The sequence below is a fragment of the Chionomys nivalis genome, chromosome 19 (assembly GCF_950005125.1).
Source record: "Chionomys nivalis chromosome 19, mChiNiv1.1, whole genome shotgun sequence".
In the NCBI taxonomy this organism is placed as follows: domain Eukaryota; kingdom Metazoa; phylum Chordata; class Mammalia; order Rodentia; family Cricetidae; genus Chionomys; species Chionomys nivalis.
In genome coordinates this window covers 41,898,343-41,920,674 of record NC_080104.1, presented here as the reverse complement: position 1 = coordinate 41,920,674, position 22,332 = coordinate 41,898,343, and the positions used below count along the sequence as shown (strand labels likewise).

Here is a 22,332-nt window from a genome sequence, read left to right as displayed (position 1 = left end):
CCTTTCTGGTTGAGAGATGGGAAGTCACCCGGGGAGTGGGAGGGCACTGTTCCCTTTATGAGCCCCGTGCTTTGGTCCTCTTCTGTTGTCACGCTCATGGTGGGAGGTGTCCATGAGAACAGCTGGCCAGAGGTGAGACTGAGCATTCTTGTTCTTAAAAGTCAGATTCCACTAGAGGCCAAGAACTTCAGGTGGGACTAGGAAAGGACCCCCAGGGCGGATCCTAGTCCAGATGAGCCAAGGTTATATGGTTCATCAGTTATGGAGCATAGAGACCTGGGCTTCTGTTCAGTGCTACCCCTCGCTGCATGGCTTGGGCAAGGTGTTTGACTTTCTGACCCTCTAAAACTTACTTATGAAATGGGTCTAGTATTAGTGCCTTTATCACAGGTCTGTGAAGGTCAAGTGGTATGAGAAACACATGATGTGGGGACTTTTTTTTCCCCTATTTTTTGAGAAGTAGTTTCTCTGTGTAACAGCCCTAGCTATCCTGGAACTTTCTTTGTAGATAAGGCTGCCCTTGAACTCAGAGATCCACTTGCCTCTGCTTCCAGAGCGCTGGGATTAAAGTTAAAGGTGTGTGTCTCCAAGCCCAGCTGTCTTAGGGCTTCTGTTGCTGTGAAGAGACACCATGACCACGGCAAGTCTTATAAGGAAAACATTTCATTGGGCTGGCTTGCGGAGAATTTCAGATGTTCAGTCTATCTTCATTATAGTGGGGAGCATGGCAGTGTGCAGGCAGACACAGTACTGGCTGAGACACCATTCTTGGTGACTCTAGGCTGTGGCAAGTTGATACATTAGGGGCACCCCTGTAGAGATTCTCTTGCATCACAAGACAGGAGGGTTTCTGTCACTGGGGACACTGAAGCGTAAGTTAGAGGTCCCCTAGCTGGTTTTGTTATTAATTTAGGAAATCTCAATCTCAAGCTTAAAAGTGTGGGCTGGGCAGGAGGTGTCAACGTTTGAAAACTCTGCTTTGTGCAGTTCATTAAACAAGTCCCAGAATAGAGAGGATCTGGGCAAGAAGGACCAGGGCATGAGAGGGGTGGGTGGAGTCTTCTGCCTACCTGTCTAGGGAATTCTGTTCTGCTAGTGTGCTTCAAGAAGCATGAGGACTGAAATGGCAGAGACCTGAGCCAGCAAGCCTAGTTGTGTGGATCTTGGCCTGGATAGACCTGCAAAGGGATGGTTTCTTTGCTTGTCCCAGGGGCCAGGAACAACCCCTCTCTAGCAGATGGGACATAGGAAGGAGTATGGAAAGTGATGGTGGGCTGGGCTGAGCTTTCTCACCAGCCCTGTCAAGACTGCCCAGTTGGAATAACTTTGGGGAATGTCCTATGCTTGAGGCTGCCAGCTGTCCCTTCAACCTTGCACCTTTCATGTGCCCTGGGATCCTGTAGATCTATAGTGTTAAAGGCTCTTGAGTTTGGCCATTGTCTTAGTTAGGGTTTCTCTTGCTGTGAAGAGATACCATGACCACAGCAACTCTTATAAAGAAAAACACTGAATGGAGTGGTTTACAATCTCAGAGATTTAGTCCATTATCATCATGGTGGGACATGGCAGCATGCAGGCTGGAGCAAAGAGTCCTTACATCTTGACTCCAGGCGACAGGAAGTGATCTAAGAGACACTAGACTGTAACTTGAGCATAGGAGACCTCAAAGCCTGCCCCCACAGTGAAGCACTTCCTTCAGCAAGGCCACACCTACTACAGCAAGACCACACCTCCTGTTAGCATTGCTCCTTTTGGGGACAATTCTCTTTCAAATCACCACAGCCATTATTTCTTGTCGTTGCTCAGCTTCTGCCTGTGACCCCCAATGCCTCTCTGATCCATGGCACAGTCCCTGCTTTTGCATGCTGCCCAAGGCCCCCGTCCACCTAACATGCCCTTTCCATCTTGGGTGGCTTTCTTCGACCACCCTACCACGTTCTCCCTTCCTCTCATGCATTCATTTCCGTTCATCAAGCCGTGGGGTCTAGCCCAGGCTGCCAGTGTCCAGGTGCCTGATTGACAGCTGCGGCCACCACGGTTCTCCCTCAGATTGCACTGTCTGGCGGCAGAGTGGAGGTGTGCTGTCAACATGGGAGAGAATGAAGCTGGTGCCAGGAAGCCTAGGGCATTTGAACCCCTTGCTTCTAGTCCCTATTCTGGCTAGTATTTCCATGGGGCCAACACAGACCCCTTTGGGCAGGGGTGTCAGTTTGTGTTTTTAGCTCTTGTAACTAGGTAGTGGGTGCACACCCATCCCCTGGGACCACACCTGTCCTAGTGCTGTGTAGGGTTGGATGTTCCTCATCCTTGGCTCCTTCCCAGAGCCAGAGGCTGAGCCTTATTTTCCTGTTTCCCGGAGCAAGTGGTAGGTGCTGAGTCTTTTGAAGGAGTGATAATGCTGACATTGCATGTGGTGTGTGTGTGTGTGTGTGTGTGTGTGTGTGTGTGTGTGTGCTTGCTTGTGGGTGTGTGGTGCAAGCGTATGCATGCAATCATTCACATGCCACAGCATGCATGCAATCAGAGAGCAACAAGCTTGGGTCTGGTCATCTTCTACCTTGATTTAAACAGGATCTCTTGTTCATGGTGCTTATGCCAGGATGGCTGAGGTCTTCCTGCCTCAGCTTCCAGTCCCCCACCCAGGCATGCTGAGACTATGGGGGTAGCCTGGGCTACTGTGTCTAGCTTTTATGTGGGTTCTGAGAATCTGAATGCAGGTCGTCAGGCTTATACAGCAAGTGCTTTATACTCAGCCTCCCAGCCCGAGAGTCCTGTCCCTGGCATTTTAACAAAAACACCAGGATTTTCTCAGACCATCTCATTACCTGACGAAATGGAGCCTGGGTAGGTCACACACTGTCACAATGCCACCATTTTTCCCTGGAGCATTTCTTGGCCTCCTGGATGGGTCTGTAATGAGGTGTGACGGTGACCGTCTCGGTCCTGACCAGCTTGGTTTTCTGCTTCAGTAGCAAATGAAAAGGGCCTGATGCTGCCCAGGCAGGTGCACCGGGTCCTTGGAAGGACTTCCCTGAGGCTCAGCTCCCAAGCAGGCTGAGCTGGGGAGGTGGGTGGAATTGAACGTGTGCAGTGGCTGCTTTAAGAAAGGAGGGGGTTGGGGTTCAAATGGAGAAGGCTCGTCAGCTTATAAAATGTGCCTTGGAGCTCGGCTCTGTGTTCGCAGCTGGGCTCCTGGTGTACGGGCTACTGAAGTGGGTATTTGTTAGAACAAGTAATGAATTCAACAAATATTTATTTATTAAACATTATCTGCTGTTTTCTGTGCACCATGGTAGGTGGGCTGGCCTGCTTTATGGAGGTGACGTGCATGCGTGTGTGTCTATACACATGTGCAGGCATATGTATATTAACACACGTCTCTTTGTACGCTTTATTGGCCTCTTTCATTATGGTCTTGGTTGGTGGCTAATGGCACATTTTCTGGCTTTGGCCAAGGTTAGATTTTTGTATTTTGATTTCCAAGGCCAGCCCTTGATTTTACTTTTTTTTTTTTCTTTTTAAGGGAATATTTTGATGTGGACAGAATGTGAGGTTGAAAGTGGAGCCTGTGTCCTTGGGTCCTTGGTGCAGTATCCCGGCTAGATTCCTGTGGGGCCCATAGCCCCCTGTCGTACCATACACGTGCACGCTTTGGGGCTGAAACAATATCCCTTTGTACTGGAGCAGGGTCCACACCTATCCACGGACTGATTTCCATTTTGTTCTGGGATTTTCCCTTTTGCCTTTAGGGGGAGTAGGATACTGTCAGAATACTGTGCCTAGCTGTGTGCGCCCCACTTACCTTGAAAAGTAATAATAGAACTCTTTATTCACATGAAGCCTCAAATGACCAGAACAAGCAAAGCAGGTCCTGCTGCGTTTAAAATGGGGGTCCCCCTCCCACCATCAGCCTTCCTAACTTCTCCGTGCTTCCCCATCATAGGACTTCCGGGAATCCCAGGGCTTCCCAGGCTCTGCAGGGAGAGCCCCCACATGTGTCTGTTTTGTGTCCCCCATTCTCATCTCTTCTGTCTCTTGCCTTATTCTCGTTCTCCCTGGCCCGCAGGCTGGCCTCATCCGCACAGACAGCTCAGACTACTTCATCGAGCCTCTGGAGCGAGGGCAGCAGGAGAAGGAGGCTGGAGGGAGGACACACGTGGTATACCGCCGGGAAGCCGTCCAGCAGGAGTGGGCAGAGCCTCATGGGGACCTTCACAATGAAGGTAGGCTATGGGCAGGGAGGGGGCCCAAGCTTAACTTCTGGTTTAAGCTCTCAGTACTTGCCCTCAGTTTTCTCATTTGTGAAATGGGCCTGGGCCCTAAGGAGCGTCCAAGCCAGGAGAGAAGCCCCAGTGGATTGACCGAGCGGCTAGAAAATGGCCAAAAACTAGAGAGAGCCACTCGGGTCTCGAACAGGGGTCCTTAGGATTCCAGCATCTCCGAGGATGCTCGTTATGATGGAGGCTGTGGCTAAGCTGAAGCAGAAGGTTGAATGGCTATTGGTTCTTTCCTGCTACAACCCAACCCCACTGTGTGGGCACCACAAGAAGATCCTTAAGGTCCTTGCTAATCAGTTCCTGGTGTTGGAGCAGCAGGGACAGCTTGGTGTCCGGTGCACCTTTTTGGATTCTTGCTCTGTGATCCTAGGCGGGTACTTTAACATCTCAGAGCTTCCAAATGAGTGAGGTGAATCGATCGAAGCTACCTGCTAAGGCCGTGGCATGTCTCGTGGAGTACACACTAAAGTCTGCACAAAGCCAGATCCTTGATGAATGGCAGGTCTCACTACAGTCACTTGGAGTAGGTAGGAACCCCTTAAAAGCAAGAGCAACTCTCTCCCAGTACTTGGGCACCCTCGCTGAGAGAAGGGATGTAGGGAATGTGACAGGTGCTGTTCCCGGCCCTGCGGCCAACTTCACAGTGAGTTGTAGCTTCCCTATGGAGTTCCTTTGAGAAGCAATGATACTGGCTGGTTGGAATCTGGTCTTGAGTGGCCACACCCTCATGCCAGGGTCCCGTGGGGTGGGGCCCCGTGTGAAGGAATGCCCAGAAGCCAGTTGTTCCCTACGCTCTGTGAAGCTTCAGCTGCGCTCCAAGTGTCACTTGTGAGAACTGGGAGGCTGCAGGCCAGCAGGTGGGCACGAGATGGACGCTCTTGGCCAGTGTGAGTCAGGCTGTCATGGACACAGTTCCTCCTTTCTAAGGAGAACATGGGATTTTTTTTCCCAATTCTGAACCAAAAGCTATGGATCTGTCTTTGAAGAGAGGCTTGAAGAAGTCAAACTTCTCTCCATTAGCCTGACCCCAGTCTCCTTAGTAGCCACACGATGGAGGCCCCAAGGCCAAGCTTGCAGAGTTGAGGTATCAGCCCAGGGAACTGTGTCCGGTGTTCTGTACCTCAAGCTACATGGGTGAAACCTCTGAACACCAGTCAATGGCCAGGGACTGGTCTCCCAAGGTCTTTCGTCTGAGTGACAAGGGATGGCAGAGCACTTTGTTGGGCACCTGTGATTCTGAAGGACATTGGTAGGGACACTTCTTGTGAGAAGATCCCAGGTGTGCCTGTCTCCTTGTGCCATCATAAGCCGAAGGTTTCTCTTAGGTCTGCTTTCTGCCCGGCCTGTGGGGAATCATTTCTGAGCCTGGCAGAGGATGCCCCAACTTGAGCCACCCTGTATCTGCCCATCCCTATCCTGTGTGAGTGTCCCTCTCCTTGTCCCTCCAAGTCAGCACTGCTTCCTATTGTTCCATCATCTTCAGACACGGGGGGGGGGGATTCCTGAGGTTCAGACCCCAAGGCTTCATCACCTTTGTGTGACCCCCCCCCATGGACTCTTGTCTCTCTGTGTGTATTGGTGGTGTCCAGCTGTCTGGAGGAGGACAGACAGGAAGCCTGAGGGGCTTTATCAGGTGAGCCTGTTACTCAAGCTGCCTCTGGAAGGGCAGACTGCCTTCAAGCTTCTTTGTCTTAACCTTAGGGTACAGCATTCACCCATGAACTTGGGGTGGAGGGGACTATTCCTCCAGCGCCTCAGGGTGTGGCCTTGGCTGCAGCTTCTTGCAGAGAGTATGTGTGCAGCATTCCCGTGCCTGCACACCTACATACTGTTACTGTATATACACACAAACTCCTGCACCCACACATATCCCCACACTCCTGTCTGTACACTCACACATTCTCACACAGTGAAATACCCACTACAGTAATGTCTCCCCTCATGAGCCCTCGCCTATTCATGCTTGACCTTGTGAACATCTCCCCCACTCTCAAACTGTACACCCACACATGTGTGTACAATGCCCAGACCCTCACACTTTTGCTCACTGGCCCTTGAGACTTGGGCCCCCAAAGAATCTCTTTCAGGGCATAGTCAAGCATGCAATGGGCCAATTTCAGTGTTACAGTGTCAAAAAACAAGAGCTAACACTGAGATGTTGGAAAGGAAAAATTTAATGACGCCTGGGCCATATTTTCAGTCTCCCATAATAGGAGACTGAAAATAAATAACCCAGGTTAAAGGTAGAGTCCCCTTATACCAAGCAACCAGTAATTAAAAGTAAAATTTTGCAGTTATCACAGGATCCCAGGAAGGGTACATGTGTGGGTTTATGGTCAGACAGTTGACATACCACAAAACATCTTCTGGTCAGTCATTTCTCAGAACAATGGAAACAATTGATGAAGTGTAATTCACAAGATTATTGATGAAGAGCCAGTGAAAAAACAAAACTGACTTGTAGCTAAGGACATGATCAAAGTCTAACATTGTTTAACTAAAAAGAAAATGGAGTCAGCCGTCCCTTAGCACTCAGAAGTCTGAACTGCTCGGCTAGGCTGTTGGGGTATCCCCCTATGCTCTGGCTGCACCTCAATATCCCCAGCTCCCTGTCTATCTCCTAACACCGCTGTCTTCTTCAGCCCTGACCTGCCCTTGTTCCTTCCTCCCACATCCTTCATGAGAGGCATCTGGATGTGTGAACCAGCATAGACTCCTACGGCCGAGCTCTGGGCCTCAGACATAAGCATATGTGTGTGAGGTGTATGTCCATGTGTGTTCATGTGCATGCTTTGCTTATGTGTACTTGTGGGAGCATGTGTGTTCACGTGTCTGTCTTCCTCGGCCATTCTTTACCTTGTATACTGAGGCAGGCTCTTGCACTTGGACCTGAAGCTCAAGGATTTGTCGTCTAGCTCCCTAGCCTGCTCTGAGGAGTCTGATCCTGCCTCCCACCTGTTAAGACTACAAGCTGGCAGCTACACGTCCCCAGCATTTATCTGGGCCACACGCTTGTGTAGAAGTCTTTACCGGCAGAGCCGTCGCCTCAGCTCTCAAACTCACCCTTTTAAAATGCATAGCTGTGTGGCTTTACTCCGCCTTCACAATGCATGCAACCAAGACCTTTGTTTAATTCCAAAATGTGCTTGTCACTCTCTTTAAAATCTTCTGTCCTCCCCACGATGAGGGTGGATCCCTCTGAACACAGGATTACAGTTCGAGGCCTGTTTGACATCTTCCCTTTAGCGTTAAGGTTTCGTATTACAACGGTCTCAGCACATGTGCACAGCACAGTTGTTTCCCCTTCACGCATGCACTCCTCAGTCCGCACACCTTTGGGGCCGCTGTGGTGGTGCTGGTCTGAACACGTGCATGCGTGCCGTTTTCTGTGACTACAGCTGGCTTTGGGTGTGGTCTGGGAATGGAATCCGTGGGTCCCTCTAGGTTTCAGGGCTTGGAGGTGGTTTTGGGCAGCTGTACATTTTCCATTCACTTGGGGCTTCTTGGGTGGGCTCCCTCATGGCTCTCAGCTCTGGCTTGCTGTGCCTGGAGGGTCACGGAGAAGAGAGTGCGACTGAACCTATGACACCCCAGTTGACATATGACTCCCCTTTTCTCGTTTGCGGAGAGGGAAATTTGGGTAGTCCCAGCCTGGGTGTGAAGGGAGACTCAGGTTTACAGTTTGGGCTCCTGCCATTAATTTGCTGTGTGACCTAGAGTGAGTTAGGTGACCTTTCTGAGCCTCCCTTCAGTGAATGTAGAGGGAAGGGCTCCAGGGCTGTTGAGTATCTGAGTGCTGCTCACATACTAGGGTGACTATTGCTCCCTCCCCTCTCATGGAGAGTACTTGTTCCTTCCTCGCCCCCACCCCCCCTCCACCCCACCCCGCCAGGATTTCTCCCTCCTTCCTCTGAGATGCTGGAATCACCATTAGGCTTAGATGCCGGGCTGCCGGGAATCTTCACTGTTTTGGATTTTTAGAGCATTTCCAATTTGGGATTTTTGGATCAAGGATGCTCAGCTGTCCTGGTATATGAGTTCCAAAGTGCAAAAATGCTGATCTGAAACAGATAAGAAGCCCTCAAACTGTATGTTGGCACCATTCCATTTCCGTCACCTGACCTAAACTGTAGACTCCAGTGCAGCCCCCCTCCCCATTTATCATCCAACTGCCCTTTTTCTACCTATCAGCCAGCCGCTAGGAGTGCGGTTGTGGGATCTTCATATCCCTAGCTTAGGGCCCACTCTAATGGGATTTGAGGTAAGTGGATTCCTGAGTGTTTTGAGGAACAGTCTGAGGGGCTGGGGATATGGCTCTGTTAGTGGGTTCACCCAGCTGCACCCCGTGGAATGATGTGGTGGCACATGCCCTGTCATCTCAGAACTCAGGAAGTAGAGGCATGAGGATCAGAAGTTCCAGGTCATCTTCAGCGACATAATAAGTTCAAGACCAGACTGGTCTACAGGAGACCCTGCCTGAAAAAGAGAGAAAGGGTCAGGTGGTGGAGGTGCACACCTTTAATCCCAGCACTCAGGAGGCAGAGGCAGAAGCAGAAAAATCTCTGAGTTTCAGACCAGCCTGGTTTATGGAGTGAGTTCCAGGATGGCCAGGCCTGCAGGTTTCCAGAAACCCTGTCTCAAACAAAGCAGAAAGAAATAGAGAAGAAGAATGAAAGAGAAAGAAAGATTGATTCAACATGTGTTACAGCCTCCTACTCTTTCTACCCGGTTCTAGCCTTTGGCCTTGGTGACCTGCCCAACGTGCTGGATCTGGTTGGGGACCAGCTGGGTGACACAGAACGGAAGCGGCGGCATGCCAGGCCTGGCAGTTACAGCATCGAGGTGCTGCTGGCGGTGGATGACTCAGTGGTTCGCTTCCATGGCAAAGAACACACACAGAACTACGTCCTCACACTCATGAACATCGTGAGTGTCCCTGGGCACTGGGTGGCGTGGGTGGGTGGGTGTCTCAGGGCTGGAGCTCCTCAGAGAGGGTGTGGGGGAGTGACAGCTTGTAATTAGTTCAGGGATATGTGAGTGCTACAAGCCTGGTTGGCTACCTCCATGTGGCTTCTTCTAGCCTAGTAGGTGGCGTGGGACCCATAAAATAATTCCAGGAAGAGGAAGTGAGGATAGCCATGGATGTGGACATACCTACCTCCTAGGAGTATTGACTGCTCAACCCAAGTGTAGAAATTACAGGTCCAGCTAGGACCACATGGCAGGGTGTAGTAGTGTTTGGCCAGAGATGGCAGAACCAGCTATAACTTACTGGTCTCTTGTGAGGTGGCATCTCAGTGCTACCGTGTCCACTCAAAGCCTGGACTCTAATGGTGGCCTTATGCCAGGTGGTATTCCATGACCAGTGACCCAGGTGTGCATGTGGTGGGGGTAAGAGAAGATTTTTTTCTCTCCCTTCTTAGCTTGGGAGACAAATGAGCAAGAGGAAGTAGTTTATCAAACCCTCAGGTGTGGGACAGGGGAATTACCTTGAGTATCTCAGATAAGTGAGTTACTCAAAGAAGTGGCCTAAACTGGAGATTTTGCTCAGGTCAAATAGGTTCTTTTAAAATTATAGTGTGTCCTGGAGGGATGGCTCAGCTGTTAAAGGTTAGGCTCACAACCAAAATTATAAAATTATAGTGTGTGTGCGTGTGTGTGTGCGTCCGTGTGTGTGTATTTTGATTGATTGTACTGCAGAGAGCTACTGAGGGAGTTGGTTTTTCTCCCTCCACCATGCTGGTCCCAGGGATTGAACCAGATCCTTGTGCTTGACAGCAAGCGCCTTTGCCTGCTGATCCACCTCTCAGACCCTCAGGTGGGTTCTTTTTTTTTTTTTGAGTTTTTCGAGACAGGGTTTCTCTGTGGTTTTGGAGCCTGTCCTGGAACTAGCTCTTGTAGACCAAGCTGGTCTCGAACTCACAGAGATCCGCCTGCCTCTGCCTCCCGAGTGCTGGGATTAAAGGCGTGCGCCACCACCGCCCGGCTCCTCAGGTGGGTTCTTAAAGGAAGGAGAGCACATGGAGATGAGGAAGTTCCTGGTTGTTGCTGTTCCTGGTTGTTGCTCAGTCAGGCCCCAGAGGTCTGTCTTCATGGTGTGAAGCTTTCCAAGGGATTTTCTGTGGCTCCATTTCTCTAAAAACTGTTGCTCTTTCAGTAACGGAAGTTCCAGAGGTTTCTTTCTGTGTCTGCTCAACTAAGAATATTTTCATCTTACAGTATTCTAACCACTCTGCCCCAGGACAAGCATGGATGTCCTGGAGGGGCCTTTACCTTCTGCTGGGTCACTGAGTCGACGCTTAGGGTCGTACCCTTGTGTGTGGGTTCTGGGCTGTGGAAGGTGGTCTCAAGTGACCAGGGGATGGAGACGTCGAGGTTTAGAGCTGATGGATGATGGAGGATGAGAGAATGGCAGGAAGTGGGCACCAGCCAGATATGGGGCTTCCCTTGGAAATGGGAATGGGCCATGCATTTTTGTTATTATTGTTGTTGTTTTAAATTTATTTATTTTCTTTTATGTGTCTGGGCATTTGGCCTGCATGTATGTTTGTTCACCACATGTGTGTCTCCTGCCCTAGAAGTTCAGAAGAGGTGTTGGTTCCCCTGGAACTGGAATTATGGGTGATTGTGAGCTGTCAACTCGGTGGGTGCTGGGAACGGAACTCTGAGTCATATCTCTAACCCGTGGTTTTTTGTTTGTTTGTTTTGCTTTGTTTTGCTTTTTGAGATAGGGTTTTTTTGTGTAACAGCCCTGGCTGCCCTGGAACTTGCTCTGTAGACCAGGCTGCCTGCCCAGCTTAGCCCCTGTTGTTTTGAGAGCAGATCTTGCTAAATAACTCAAGCTGGCATTTCTTTTCTTTCTTTCCCTTTTTGTTGTCCTGAGGAATTGATCCTTGAGTTTTGTGCAGAGCTCTGACCCAGCTCGTCATGTCTTACTCTTTATTTTGAGGCAGCCTCTTGCTAAGTTGCCCAGGCTAGCCTTGAGCTCACTCTTGAGTGCTGAGATTAGAGCCTGAGCCATCACAGCTCATCCAAGGCTAGGAAGAGACCTTTGGATGGATCATGAAGAGACTGTTCCTTTCTAAGGCCAGAGCACTTTTGAAACTAGCTCAGGGAGGCATGACCTGGTAAACCCCTTGGAAGGTTTCCGAAGGATCCTTCTGGTTCAGAAGGATCTGGTAAACCTCCTCAGCTCAGGAACTGTAAGAGAATGCCATTGGAGTGGTGGGGAAGGGATGAGAAGTTCTTTCTGGCAGTTAGGTGTGTGTGGGGGGTCAGTATCCAGCTGCCATCTTTTCCCAGGCCCCCTGCACTTCCCCATATTTTACTGTTGGACAAAGTAGGCCTGTGGCCCACCCTGGTTGTCTTGGAACATCCAATTTCTATGTCCTGATTTTTGACCCTTGACCCCTTACCTATGGCTTATACCCTTGGCCAGGAATCATTATCAGCTTCCCCTAAAGACAATGCTCTGAGGGGCTTCTTTGGTGACTGCTGTGTGGATAGCCTGGGTTTATTCTTTCTTCTCCCTTCTCTCTCATTTCTTCCTTCTGTGCTTCCTCCTTTCATCCCCCCTCCTGTCTTTTTGCTTATTTATTTTTGAGTTGGTGTCTTCCTGTGCATCCTAAACTGTTCTTGAACTTAGTATGTGGTCCAGGCTGGCCTTGAACACTTGATCCTCCTGCCACCCCTTCCCAAGTGCTGGGATTACAGGAATGGGCCACTACGTCCAACTCGGGGTCAGTGCCGTAGGCTGGGCTGCTTGCTCACTGCTGCCTGGCCATATGGATAGGAATCACAGGGCCTGGGATGGTGCAGCTGAGGCCAGTGCTTGCCGTGAAACCCAGCTTCCAGAGCATGGATGTTCACGGTACACAAACAGGCTATGACTTATGGGATTGTCATATATATTTGCCACTGCCGTCAGGCAAGCCGGTTGTGTGGGGCTGTGACTTTGTTGAACAGAGCATGGCCAGCCAGACTTCCTGCCCCAGGAGGTGAACAGATGGGCAGCAGACAGCCTCGCCCTCCCATGGGACCCGCAGCTCATCCTATTCATTGTGTTTGGTTGGGATGCTGGAAGCACAGACAGCCCTGGGGAGACTTCATAGATCCAGGTACACGGGTTTCACTTTACTTTTATCTTGAAGCTCTGCCTACCTGAGCAGCCTTGTCTCTGCCAAGGTTAGCCTGGTGGGATCACAGAGAATATCTGGTTGCCAGTACGGATGCTTTTATTGTGCTAGTACATGGGGACTGGGGTGAGATGGGGAGAAGTTGGAGCAGATTCAGAGAGAGACAGAGAGAGAGAGAGGCAGTTACCATCATCCAAGGAGATCCTGTCCCCAGAACAGTGAAGGCTGCAGAGAGAGTGGCAGGTCTTTCACGCCAAGCCTAGCCTGCTTCGGGGTTAATTGTGCACTCACTTGGGTTGTGTTAGAAAGATCCACAGCTGCAGATGGTGGGCAGGGACTCCTCTCTTACCTGACGGTAGGCTTTGGGTGCCTGGTCTTTCTCTGTACCTTAGGTCCTTTTCCTTAGGGTGCCTTCAAGTCTCAGTGCTAGGGAGCCCTTTGAGCCCCTGAAACATAATGAGTAGTTATTTTCAGGATGTAGCGTGCACCTGCTGGGAGCCTGACGTTCTCAAAGCTTCAGTCGGGCTGCACAGAAAAGCCTCGGGCCTCTGGGATAATCAGATTCATTGAGGACAGTGCAGAAGGACTTAGAGGCGGCAGAGGCCCAAGAGGCAGGACCACCTGTCCCATGCAGGCAGCAGCCTGAGCATTTTACAGCTGGCTTTTTGGCCCCCTACTCATAGCCCTAGGAGGTCACATCTAGGAGGTCACATCTATTGGCCTGTTTCCTACCTACCACTTCTGCTGTTGCAGAATTTGACAGGCAGTTGTGGAGAAGGGAGAAGAAAGGTCCTGGGCTTCCAGCCTAATGTGCATGGGGTGTGGGTGGGGGCTGGGTTCCATCCCCAGTAACACATACATACACACCACATGAACCATTGCTTTGAAATGGTTGCTTTTAACTTTTAGCAAAAAAACACAAAACCACTCCAAAACCAAAACCAAAACCAAACAAACGAAAAAGCAGTGGGTTTTGGGAGAGCGATTTATCGCAAGGGACCAAAGAGAAGACGCAGGCAGCTTCAGGCTGTATTTCTTCCTTATAAGAACTGAAGGAGGTGGGATGCTGCTGGCATCTCATGAGTGGAGACCAGGGAGTCCCCTGAGCATCCTACAGTGCATAGGGCAGCTTCCCAGCCAGTGTCAAGTTGTCCATAGTGGCAGGTGAAGCCCCTGCTCTAAAGTATTTGCCCCCACTGCTACGTACAGGTATGGATGTTTTCTAAGCCTGAGAGGAAACAGCTCTCACCCCAACAGAAGGCACAGCACAGATGCTGCCCCTACCCAGCATGAGAATCACGTTAGCAAAGAGCAAAGAGGGCCCTCCTGTCCCCAGAGCACTTTCACCTGTGGCAATTCCACTTTAGCCACCACAAAGCAGACTCCAGACATCCTATTTCCAGGGCAGTGGCTCCCAAAATAGAAGTTCGTTTTAATCAAACAGATACCATTGATTAAGTCCAGGCTCCCGAACGGGAAATTTGTCCCTCTTCGTTCTCCACACCATAGACACACACAGTGGGTTCAGGAGGCAGGAAATGTTACATTTTGGGCTTGCCAGGCCTCCTTGTGCCTCTGTTTATACGCAGGCAGGCGGACCTGCCTGGGACATCAAGGCTGCTGTGTTTCCTAAGTAGGTTGTGGGGAAATAAATGCTGAACGTTGTAGATGGATGAAAAGGTCTCTGTTGGGCTGGGCGGGTCTGTCCCTGTGCTCTCCGAGCCACCCTGCACAAACAACCTGGATCTGAGGTGGGCCAGACAGCCCCATCCCAGGGGAGCTATGCAGGCTAGCCCTTAGGCTCTGGGGAGCCTTGGAGATACCACTTCCCTTAGTGTGTACTGATTGGCAGGCAGGGGACACCGCTCACTGGGAGTCCACACCAGCCCTTTGAAATATAAGGTCGTGCTCATTGGCTTGGGCCAGGGGACAAATTAGGAGACTCAGCATCCTCCTTTCACCTCCGAGCTGGTGACTCGAGGCAGGACTTGTTGATGTGGCACATGGGGAAGGGTGGCACCTTGGCAAGGTGTGCTCCAAGAGGACAAGGTTTTGGCGCCAGGCCTAGCAACTGTAGGGGTCAGGCTGAGCACCAGGAAGACAAATCAATGCCAGGGAACCCTGTGTTTAAATCTAGCTTGGGCTGCCTCGTGAAACCCCTGTCCCTTCCCTCCTCATACAAAAATGAAAGAAAAGGAAAAAAAAAAAATCTGGTACACCCAAATTGATAGACGGTCTCGAAAGTCCCAGGTTAGTTCTCCCCAAAATCATTAAAGCCACCAAAAGCCAGGAAGGACTAAGAAATGGTGCAGATATATGACCTGCATTATTGTATCCTGGATGAGGTCCCCTCCACCCCACCTCCCAGCAAAATAGGAAGTTAAGGGGACACTGGAGGGCCAGAGTGATAGATGCACAGACTTGAGTTAGTAATTTCCTGCCAGTGTAGATTGGCTCATCCTTGACAACTTGAACCATACTTAAGCAAGATGCTGGCAGTGGGAACAGATGGGCGCATGGTGCATGGGATGTCCCTACTAGCCTGGCAAATTCTCTGCAAGCCTAAAACTTCTCTGTTAGGAGAGGTTCCTTAGGAGTTGCATATCTCTGCTCTGGAACACTTGGGACCAGAGCGTTTGGGGTTTGGAATGTTTGCATGCCAGCGGCAGCAGTCTTAGGGAGAGGATTCAAGTCGAAACATGAAGTTCACATGTGTTTCATGTTCACCTTAGATGCATAGCCAGAAGGTAATTTCACATATTATTTTTAGTGCACCTGATTTTTTTGACAGCAACCCATCAACCAGCCCAGGTGTGGAATTTTCCACCTACAGTGTTACTCTGGCAGTCAAAATAAATAAGTAAACAAATAAACAAATAAACTCCAGAAATTAGAGCCCATTTCCAGATTTAGAATGTTCAACCTGTAATTCAAAAGAAAACGAGGCTGCTAACACTTACACAGCTTTGGCAGTGACAGACCTGGGATGCTCTCAACCCTGGACAGAGAAGCGGTCAGTGGGGGAGATGCTCACTGGGTCACAGGGCTAATGATAGACCATCGAGTGCTCAGCCCTAGTAGGACATTCTTATCTACCCCGCCAGCGACGTCTCAGAAGAGGAGGCGGGGAAGATGTAAGATGGAGGGCGGGGAGGAGTGCCATGGGATGCTATCTTCTGGACATGAACCACTGCAGTTGTGATCACTTGCACAAGGTCAATACAAGAATAAGCCAGTCAGAATCCCTACCTAGCTAGGGCGGGCAATGATCTTCAGGCCCCACTCCATACTGAGGATAGTGGCAGTCACAGGGGAATGGAGAATTGTTCTCTATTGAAGATGTATCCACTGGCAGGTTTCTCATGCTCCAGCAGATGTCTCCATGTCCAGTGATGTGTGTGTGTGTGTGTGTGACATAAAGTTGGGAGGGGGATATGTTTTTGAGGGCATGAAGAAAATTGAAGGAGGGACATGGGGAATAGATATGGTCATATTTCCTTATATAGATGCTTGAAATTCTTAAAAAGCAAGCAAGTAGGCAGGCAGGCAGGCAGGGCTTCCTCTTCTGTCTGGAAAGATTGCTGGGATTCAGGGAGAGAGGTGAGGCAGGGAGGACCCTCGTAGCTGGATTAGCACCTAGTGGCAGTTGGTGCCTCTGCCTCCAGTTGGTGCCTTAGACTCCAGGGTCTTGCCTCTTGGTGCTGTCTCTACTCTGTCTCCTGGCCTGAAACCTGCGTGAGCCCTCTGACAGAGGTGGACAGTCTATCCTGCGGCTCCTCTGAGCATCGTCCCTCAGGAGAGAGGGAGTGCAGACCGTAGGTCACTGTGCTCCGTGGAGCTCTCTGCCCTAGCTCTGCCAAGGAGAGACTGACTGGTCTTGATGTGGAACCCGGGGGAAGACTGCCCACAGCCTTCTCATGTTCTCCTGGGGGCCTGGTTTACCCCTCTAGCCACAGACTGAAGCTGGGGCTCTCCCACCTCAGGCTCAGAGTCTTAAAAAAAGTATAGTTCTCATACTGCAGGACTGTGGGGGCCTGACACCCCCAGGGTTACAGGGTGAAGGGGAGGGCGTCTTTGCTAATGCTGTTTTGCTCTCTGTCGGGCTAGGAAACCCTCTTCTGCAACCTGGGAAGTCTTCTGTGATCGGGAAGTCAGACTGTGTGTTTTGGGAAGTGGGTTATTTGGGAGAAGGTTCCAGAAAGCTTCGAGGCATAGGGTCCTGGCTCAGGGTCCCCTTCCACTGCCGTCCTTCATTTCACTCCTCTCTGTCACAGAGGATGCTTTCTCTCCACATCTGTCCCGCTGAAGTTGCTGTGTTCAGGGCTCGGGTGCATGGCGCTCCCGTGGCTTCCCAGTCCCATCTCCCCAAATTGCAGCTCATGTCAGTGGGACCATCAGTCATCGGGAAGCAGGGTTTCTCCACAAACCTACCCTCCCAGGAGCCATATATGAAAGGAGACCTGAGGAGATACAGCTCAAGGTGCGGAGTGCTGCTGGCGCACCTACAGCCCTGGCTAGTAAGAGTTCAGTTTCCGTCTGCTTCCTCCTGGTGCCATCCTCCGCTAGCTCAGGGCTTATGTGCCGGGCTAGAGCTGACTTTGTCCTCTGATCTCTCTTCTTTTATACTGGGCTGTGGGAAGCCCGCTTGCTGTCACCCTGAAACTGTCTGGACAGCCCTGAGTGTAAATAGGCGCCACTGTTTAAATCCCAGTTCCCCTCTACCCAGATGGGGGCCTTGGGCAGTTACTTAGCCTCATGAAATCTTGGACCTGAGTTCAAATCTCTGGGACTCAGAAAGAAAGCTGGGTATGGCCTTTAACCTCAGCACTATGGGAATCAGAGACAGGAGGATCTCTGGGCCTTACTGGCTGCCGGCTAAGGTTCCGGTTTAGTGAGAGACCTTGTCTCAAGGGAATAAGGTGGAGAGGGACAGAGCTGGACACCCAGTGTCCTCTTCTGGCATGAGCATATACACTTGCCCATGGGGGCACACACCCTTCCACACACACACTTGTATACGCACAGACGCGTGCACACACACACGGAAGAAAAGAAAGAATGAATGGAAGAGAATCTTGTCCCCTTGCTTATAAAACTGGAATAGTTGTGTTCTCTAAGATGGTTAGGAGGTGGTGAAGAAAGCCTGGCCCGGTGCCTGGCACACAGTAGTTATTCTGGGAGCAGCAATGCACCCCTCCAGCCCAGCACTCCCCACCTGTCCCCTCCCTTCTGCTGTTTTGTCTCTCCTCTTGGCCAGCATCCTGACCTTTGCTTGTTTTTCTGGTACACACCCAGTGGCTATCTCAGGCCAACAGGTGATGTCAAACCCTAACCTAGGAGTCCTGGCAAAGGTGGCCTTGAACTTGGCTTAGAGGTGAGAAGCGAGGAAACCAGACACACTGTTCATTCTGCCCTGTGGGTGTGTGTCTTGTGGCCGTTCTGTGTCCAACCATGGGAAGCAATTTCTAACTGTTCCCTGACCCCCTCTCCCCACAGCCAGGGAGTCCGAGGGTGTTGGGCCAGGTCCTGGGTGTGCAGCCAGGGTAGAGTTTGTCAGAGAGTCCCTGTGAATGTGTCCTAGGGTTGATAGGTTCCTGGGCCTGCCAGGTAGCCACACCTCCCTCTGGCTGTGACACCATGTGTAGGGCAGTTTCTGCTAATATGATGGCCCTATCCAGTCACTTTTCTGGCCCATGTAAAACACAGAGGTAGTTCCAGCCAGATTGACTCTGAGCTCCCGACTCCAGGGCCAGGACTGGCAGGGGTATTCGAGATGAACATGCCAGGGCCCAGAGAACTGGAGCAGGGGCTTGGGAGGGCAGGGCCTATCCCGTCTGCCAGTGTCCTAGGCTGGGTGGCAATTGGAACAAGAGTCATTGAAAGCCTTGATGAGGGGCTGGAGAGATCTTGGTTCAGCAGTTAAGAGCACTGGCTGCTCTTCCAGAGGACCTGGGTTCAATTCCCAGCACCTATATGGCAGCTCACAACTGTCTGTGACTCCAGTTCCAGGGGATCTAACACCTTCATACCAATGCACATAAAATAAAGTTAAATAAATTATGTTAAAAAGTCCTTGATGAGTAGATGTGGTCTGCTGAGTATGGTTGTCCCTCTGTCCTAATGGGATCCTATGGGATCGTTTCTAAGACCCCCCCCCCCGAGTCCCCAAATCTGTAGATGCTCAAATCTCCTTTGTAACGTATACAAGTTCTTACTGGCATCCTCCCTCCTTCTGTCTCTCCTGTTCTGACTCCTTTCCCTCCTCTCTTTTCCTCTCCCCCATCCCCCTCCCCTCCTTCCAGTTCTGGATTTTTGTCCTGGTTAAGTTTTTCTCAACTTGACGCAACCTCGAGTTATTTGGGAAGTGGAACCTCAATTGAGACAATGCCTCCATCACATTGACTGTAAGCAAGTATGTAGAGCGCTTTCTTCATTAATTCCTGATGCGAGAGGGCCCAGCTCACTGTGGGTGGTACCACCCCTGGGCAGGTGGTCCTGATGCTCGAGGAAAGCATCATGAGAAGCAAGGCTGTAAGCAGTGTTCCTCCATGGCTTCTACTTGAGTTCCTGCTGTGACTTCCTTTCATGATGACCTATGACTGGGTTTGTAATCTCAAATAAACCCTCTCCTCCCAAGTTGCGTTTTGCTCATTTTTGCTGTTGTTTGTTTGTTTGAAAAACTAGGCAAGCATTCCACCCCTGAGCTGCAGAGCTGCAGAACCCTCAGCTTTTGTGATTTATGGCATCTCAGGATGGCTTTGATTGAGTTTTTATTTAAGATTTTCTATTCTGTCATGTGCATGGGGGGTGTTTGCTTACATGTCTGTGAACCACATACATGCAGTACCAATGGAGACCACAAGAGGGAGTCAGAGCTCCTGGATCGGGAGTAATAAGTTTTGAGCAGCTATGTGGTTGCTGGGAATTGAACCCAGGTTCTCTGGATGAGCAGCCAGTGCTCTTAGCCACTGAGTCACCTCTCCAGCCCTCTAGATAACTTTGAAAAATGGATGCAATGTAAGAACTGTGCACATAGCTCCTAGACTGTATTGGTTAGGCATAGTGACAAAGAAAAAAAGACACGTGTTTCATATAAACAGTTTTTCCTCAGATTTCCAGTGAACAGTTGGTTAGGCCTGCAGGTGCAAAGCCTTCCGACACAGAGGGCTGGCTGCCACATGCAGGATCCAGACAGCATTTTCAACAACCCATAGACTGGAGAACACATGGAAGACAGCAGTAACTCAGGAGTCCCTCCAGATGTCCAGAACCCAGTATGTATGCTTACTTAAATGTCTCAGTTGTCTCTGTCTTCTCTTTGTCCTGGGACAGGCTGTGGAGTGTGTGTCACTGATATAGTTGAATGGTGTCTGCCTCTCCTGTCTTCCTTGGACCATCTTTGAGCCCACATACTGTACTGCCCTAGCCCTGTGTAGAAGAGAGGCTGTGTTCTGGTGCTGGAGGGGCTGAAAAATCAGGAGTCGCTTCTCATGGGGCTGCCAAGGTGGCTCAGCAATTAAGAGTACTGGTTGTTCTTCCAGAGAACCTAGCTTTGATTCCCAGCACCCACATGACAGCTCACGGCTGTCTGTAATCCCAGTCCCAGAGGATACAAGGCTCTCTTTTGCCTTCCATGTGCAACAGGTATGCACTTGGTGTGCCAACATACATACAGCCTCATACATGTAAAAGAGGTCACTTCCCTGCAGGTATCAGTAAAATATCGTGGGGTTGGCATTCCGTGGATGTGGAGGTGTGGCTGATAGAAGCTGCAAGCTTCCTAGGATAAGTCTCAGGCATGTGGGCAGAGGAAGCTGCTGTCATTACACAATGAAGCACTTTCTTTCTATGAAGTCTTTGCTCGGGAAGATGGGAGGAAACCCTTTGCCCCAGGCCTCTCCATCATGTCTTGCGGTAGGGATTGGCAGTGTCTGTTTGTCCGCAGCAGGCACTGGGCTTTGGTCTCAGCACTCAGTTGGATCTAGTGCTAGACTTTGGTCTCAGTACTCAGTTGGATTCAGACACAGGCGCCAGGAAAGCCGATGGCAGAAGCCCAATGCTGGCTGCTCTGAGGTCTGCACATTCATATACAGGAGCCACTGCCAGCTCTGGGCACTGGGAGGATGGGCTGCTGGCTGGACTCCGTGGTGTAGGCAGCTTCTAATTCATGGTTCTGGGCCCACAGCCTGGTTTCATCCTGTGCTGGCCCATCAGGTCTCCATTCTGGGTTTCCCTCCTTGCGGGACTCATGTGTTGAGTTAGAAAGGATGTGTTCTCTCTGTTTAGTGGGCAGCCACCCTTCCACAGCCTGTAGGTCGGTTACTTTCCATATGCGTGAGAAAGAGCTGGTGCTAAAGGATACAGGGGACAGAAACAGTGAGACAAAGCGGCGGTGAAACCGTCCAGCTCCCAGGAAGCCGTGCGGCAGGAGTCAGAGGTCACCGCTGTGTGTCACTGACAGTGTCTCTGGGCTTGTGTCTCACTTGTGGGTTCCAGACATGTATATGGGGGCAGCCCTCAAACAGCCATTGGTATTTCCATTCTGCAAAAAAAGAAAAAGGAGCTCCGTGCTGTGCCCCAAGCCAGCTAGGTGATTTAAAAAACAAAACAAACAACAACAACAACAACAACAACAAAAAAAACAGAGCTGAGGGTGCTGGAGCAATGGCTCAGCAGTTAAAGTACTGTCTTTCCAGAGGGCCAGGGTTCGACTCCCAGTCCAGGTCTTTCCCATCTGTCACCCCAGTCCCAGGGGATCCCACACCCTCTTCTGGCTTCTGTGGGAACTGCATGCCCTTGGTACACAGACATACATACATGGCAGGTAAAACACTCATTACATAAAATTAAAAATTAAAAAAAGAAACCAGAGCTGGGATTTGAACCCAGGACTCTAAGGAGCTGCTTTATCATTGCCTACATTGACTGACTGCGGAAGTTCTTTCTTCCTAAGACTTCCACCTGCTATCGGTAATGGCATAGTCTATGCAGACACCAGGAATCACAGTTAAAGATACAGAGCATTTGCCCTGGAGACAGCAAAACACAAACAGTATGTTCAGCATAAACTAGCAGATGGGCATGCATATGTGATGGGAAGTTCGTTAACCATGGTCATTTTGTTGTTGGTGGTGGTGGTTGCTAGTGATTTAATTTTCTTTGTGTATATGTGTGTGTGTTTACAGTGAAATATTTTGTTTGGTTTTTAAGCCTTTACAAAAGCCTTTGTGTATGAGTGTGTGTGCACGCTTGCGTGTGTGCGTGTGTGCAGGTGTGTCGGGGTCCAGCCTCAACAGGTTTGTACATTCCAGGGTAGGGGCGTGTGGATTAGAAATGTTAGGTAGAAAAAGCAGAGATACAAAATAAAAAGACAGAAATACAGAATTGAGTCGGGAGGGCAACCCAGTGAATATTGAATTCGCCCACATTTATTTTCCATATGCTTTTTATATCCCAATCCCAAAGCAGGGGAACAGAGTAATTACCTCTTCAATACCCGAAACATCAAGCAACTATACCCTGAGTTAAGTATTCTGTTGTTAAGGCAGGATATTCAGGGACCATACCTTAAGCCAAACATTCATAGGTAGCCACACCCTGGGTCAAATCTCCTGTCACAACCTTGAAGGAGCGAGAATAGGCCTGAATCATCTGGCCTTTGGTCAAGCTAGAAGGAATCTATATCCTTGGGCTCCCACACAGATGTGTGGTGTGTGCGTGGCACAGTGACTGTGCAGATCAGACAGCAATTTGGGCCGTTTCTATCTTGCTTGAGTCAGGGTCTTTTTCATCATTCACTGCTGCAAACACCAGGCTGACTGGACCGCAAGCTTGTGGAGATTCTTCTGTCTCCGTCTCCGTCTCCCATCTTGCTATAGGAACATTGGGATTACCAAGGCGTGTGCTATTTCACCCTGTTT

The 22,332-nt window shown here is 50.3% G+C and overlaps 1 protein-coding gene across 1 annotated transcript in view; it reads left to right on the top strand.

Moving 5' to 3' along the window:
* The window catches only part of Adamts14 (ADAM metallopeptidase with thrombospondin type 1 motif 14), a 66,278-nt gene that overhangs the window by 14,159 nt on the left and 29,787 nt on the right, over window positions 1–22,332 (top strand). The window contains exons 3-4 of the mRNA XM_057751309.1: window positions 4,067–4,223; window positions 9,013–9,203. Of these exons, the coding sequence (XP_057607292.1) occupies window positions 4,067–4,223; window positions 9,013–9,203 (348 nt within the window). The remainder of the gene's footprint in view (window positions 1–4,066; window positions 4,224–9,012; window positions 9,204–22,332) is intronic.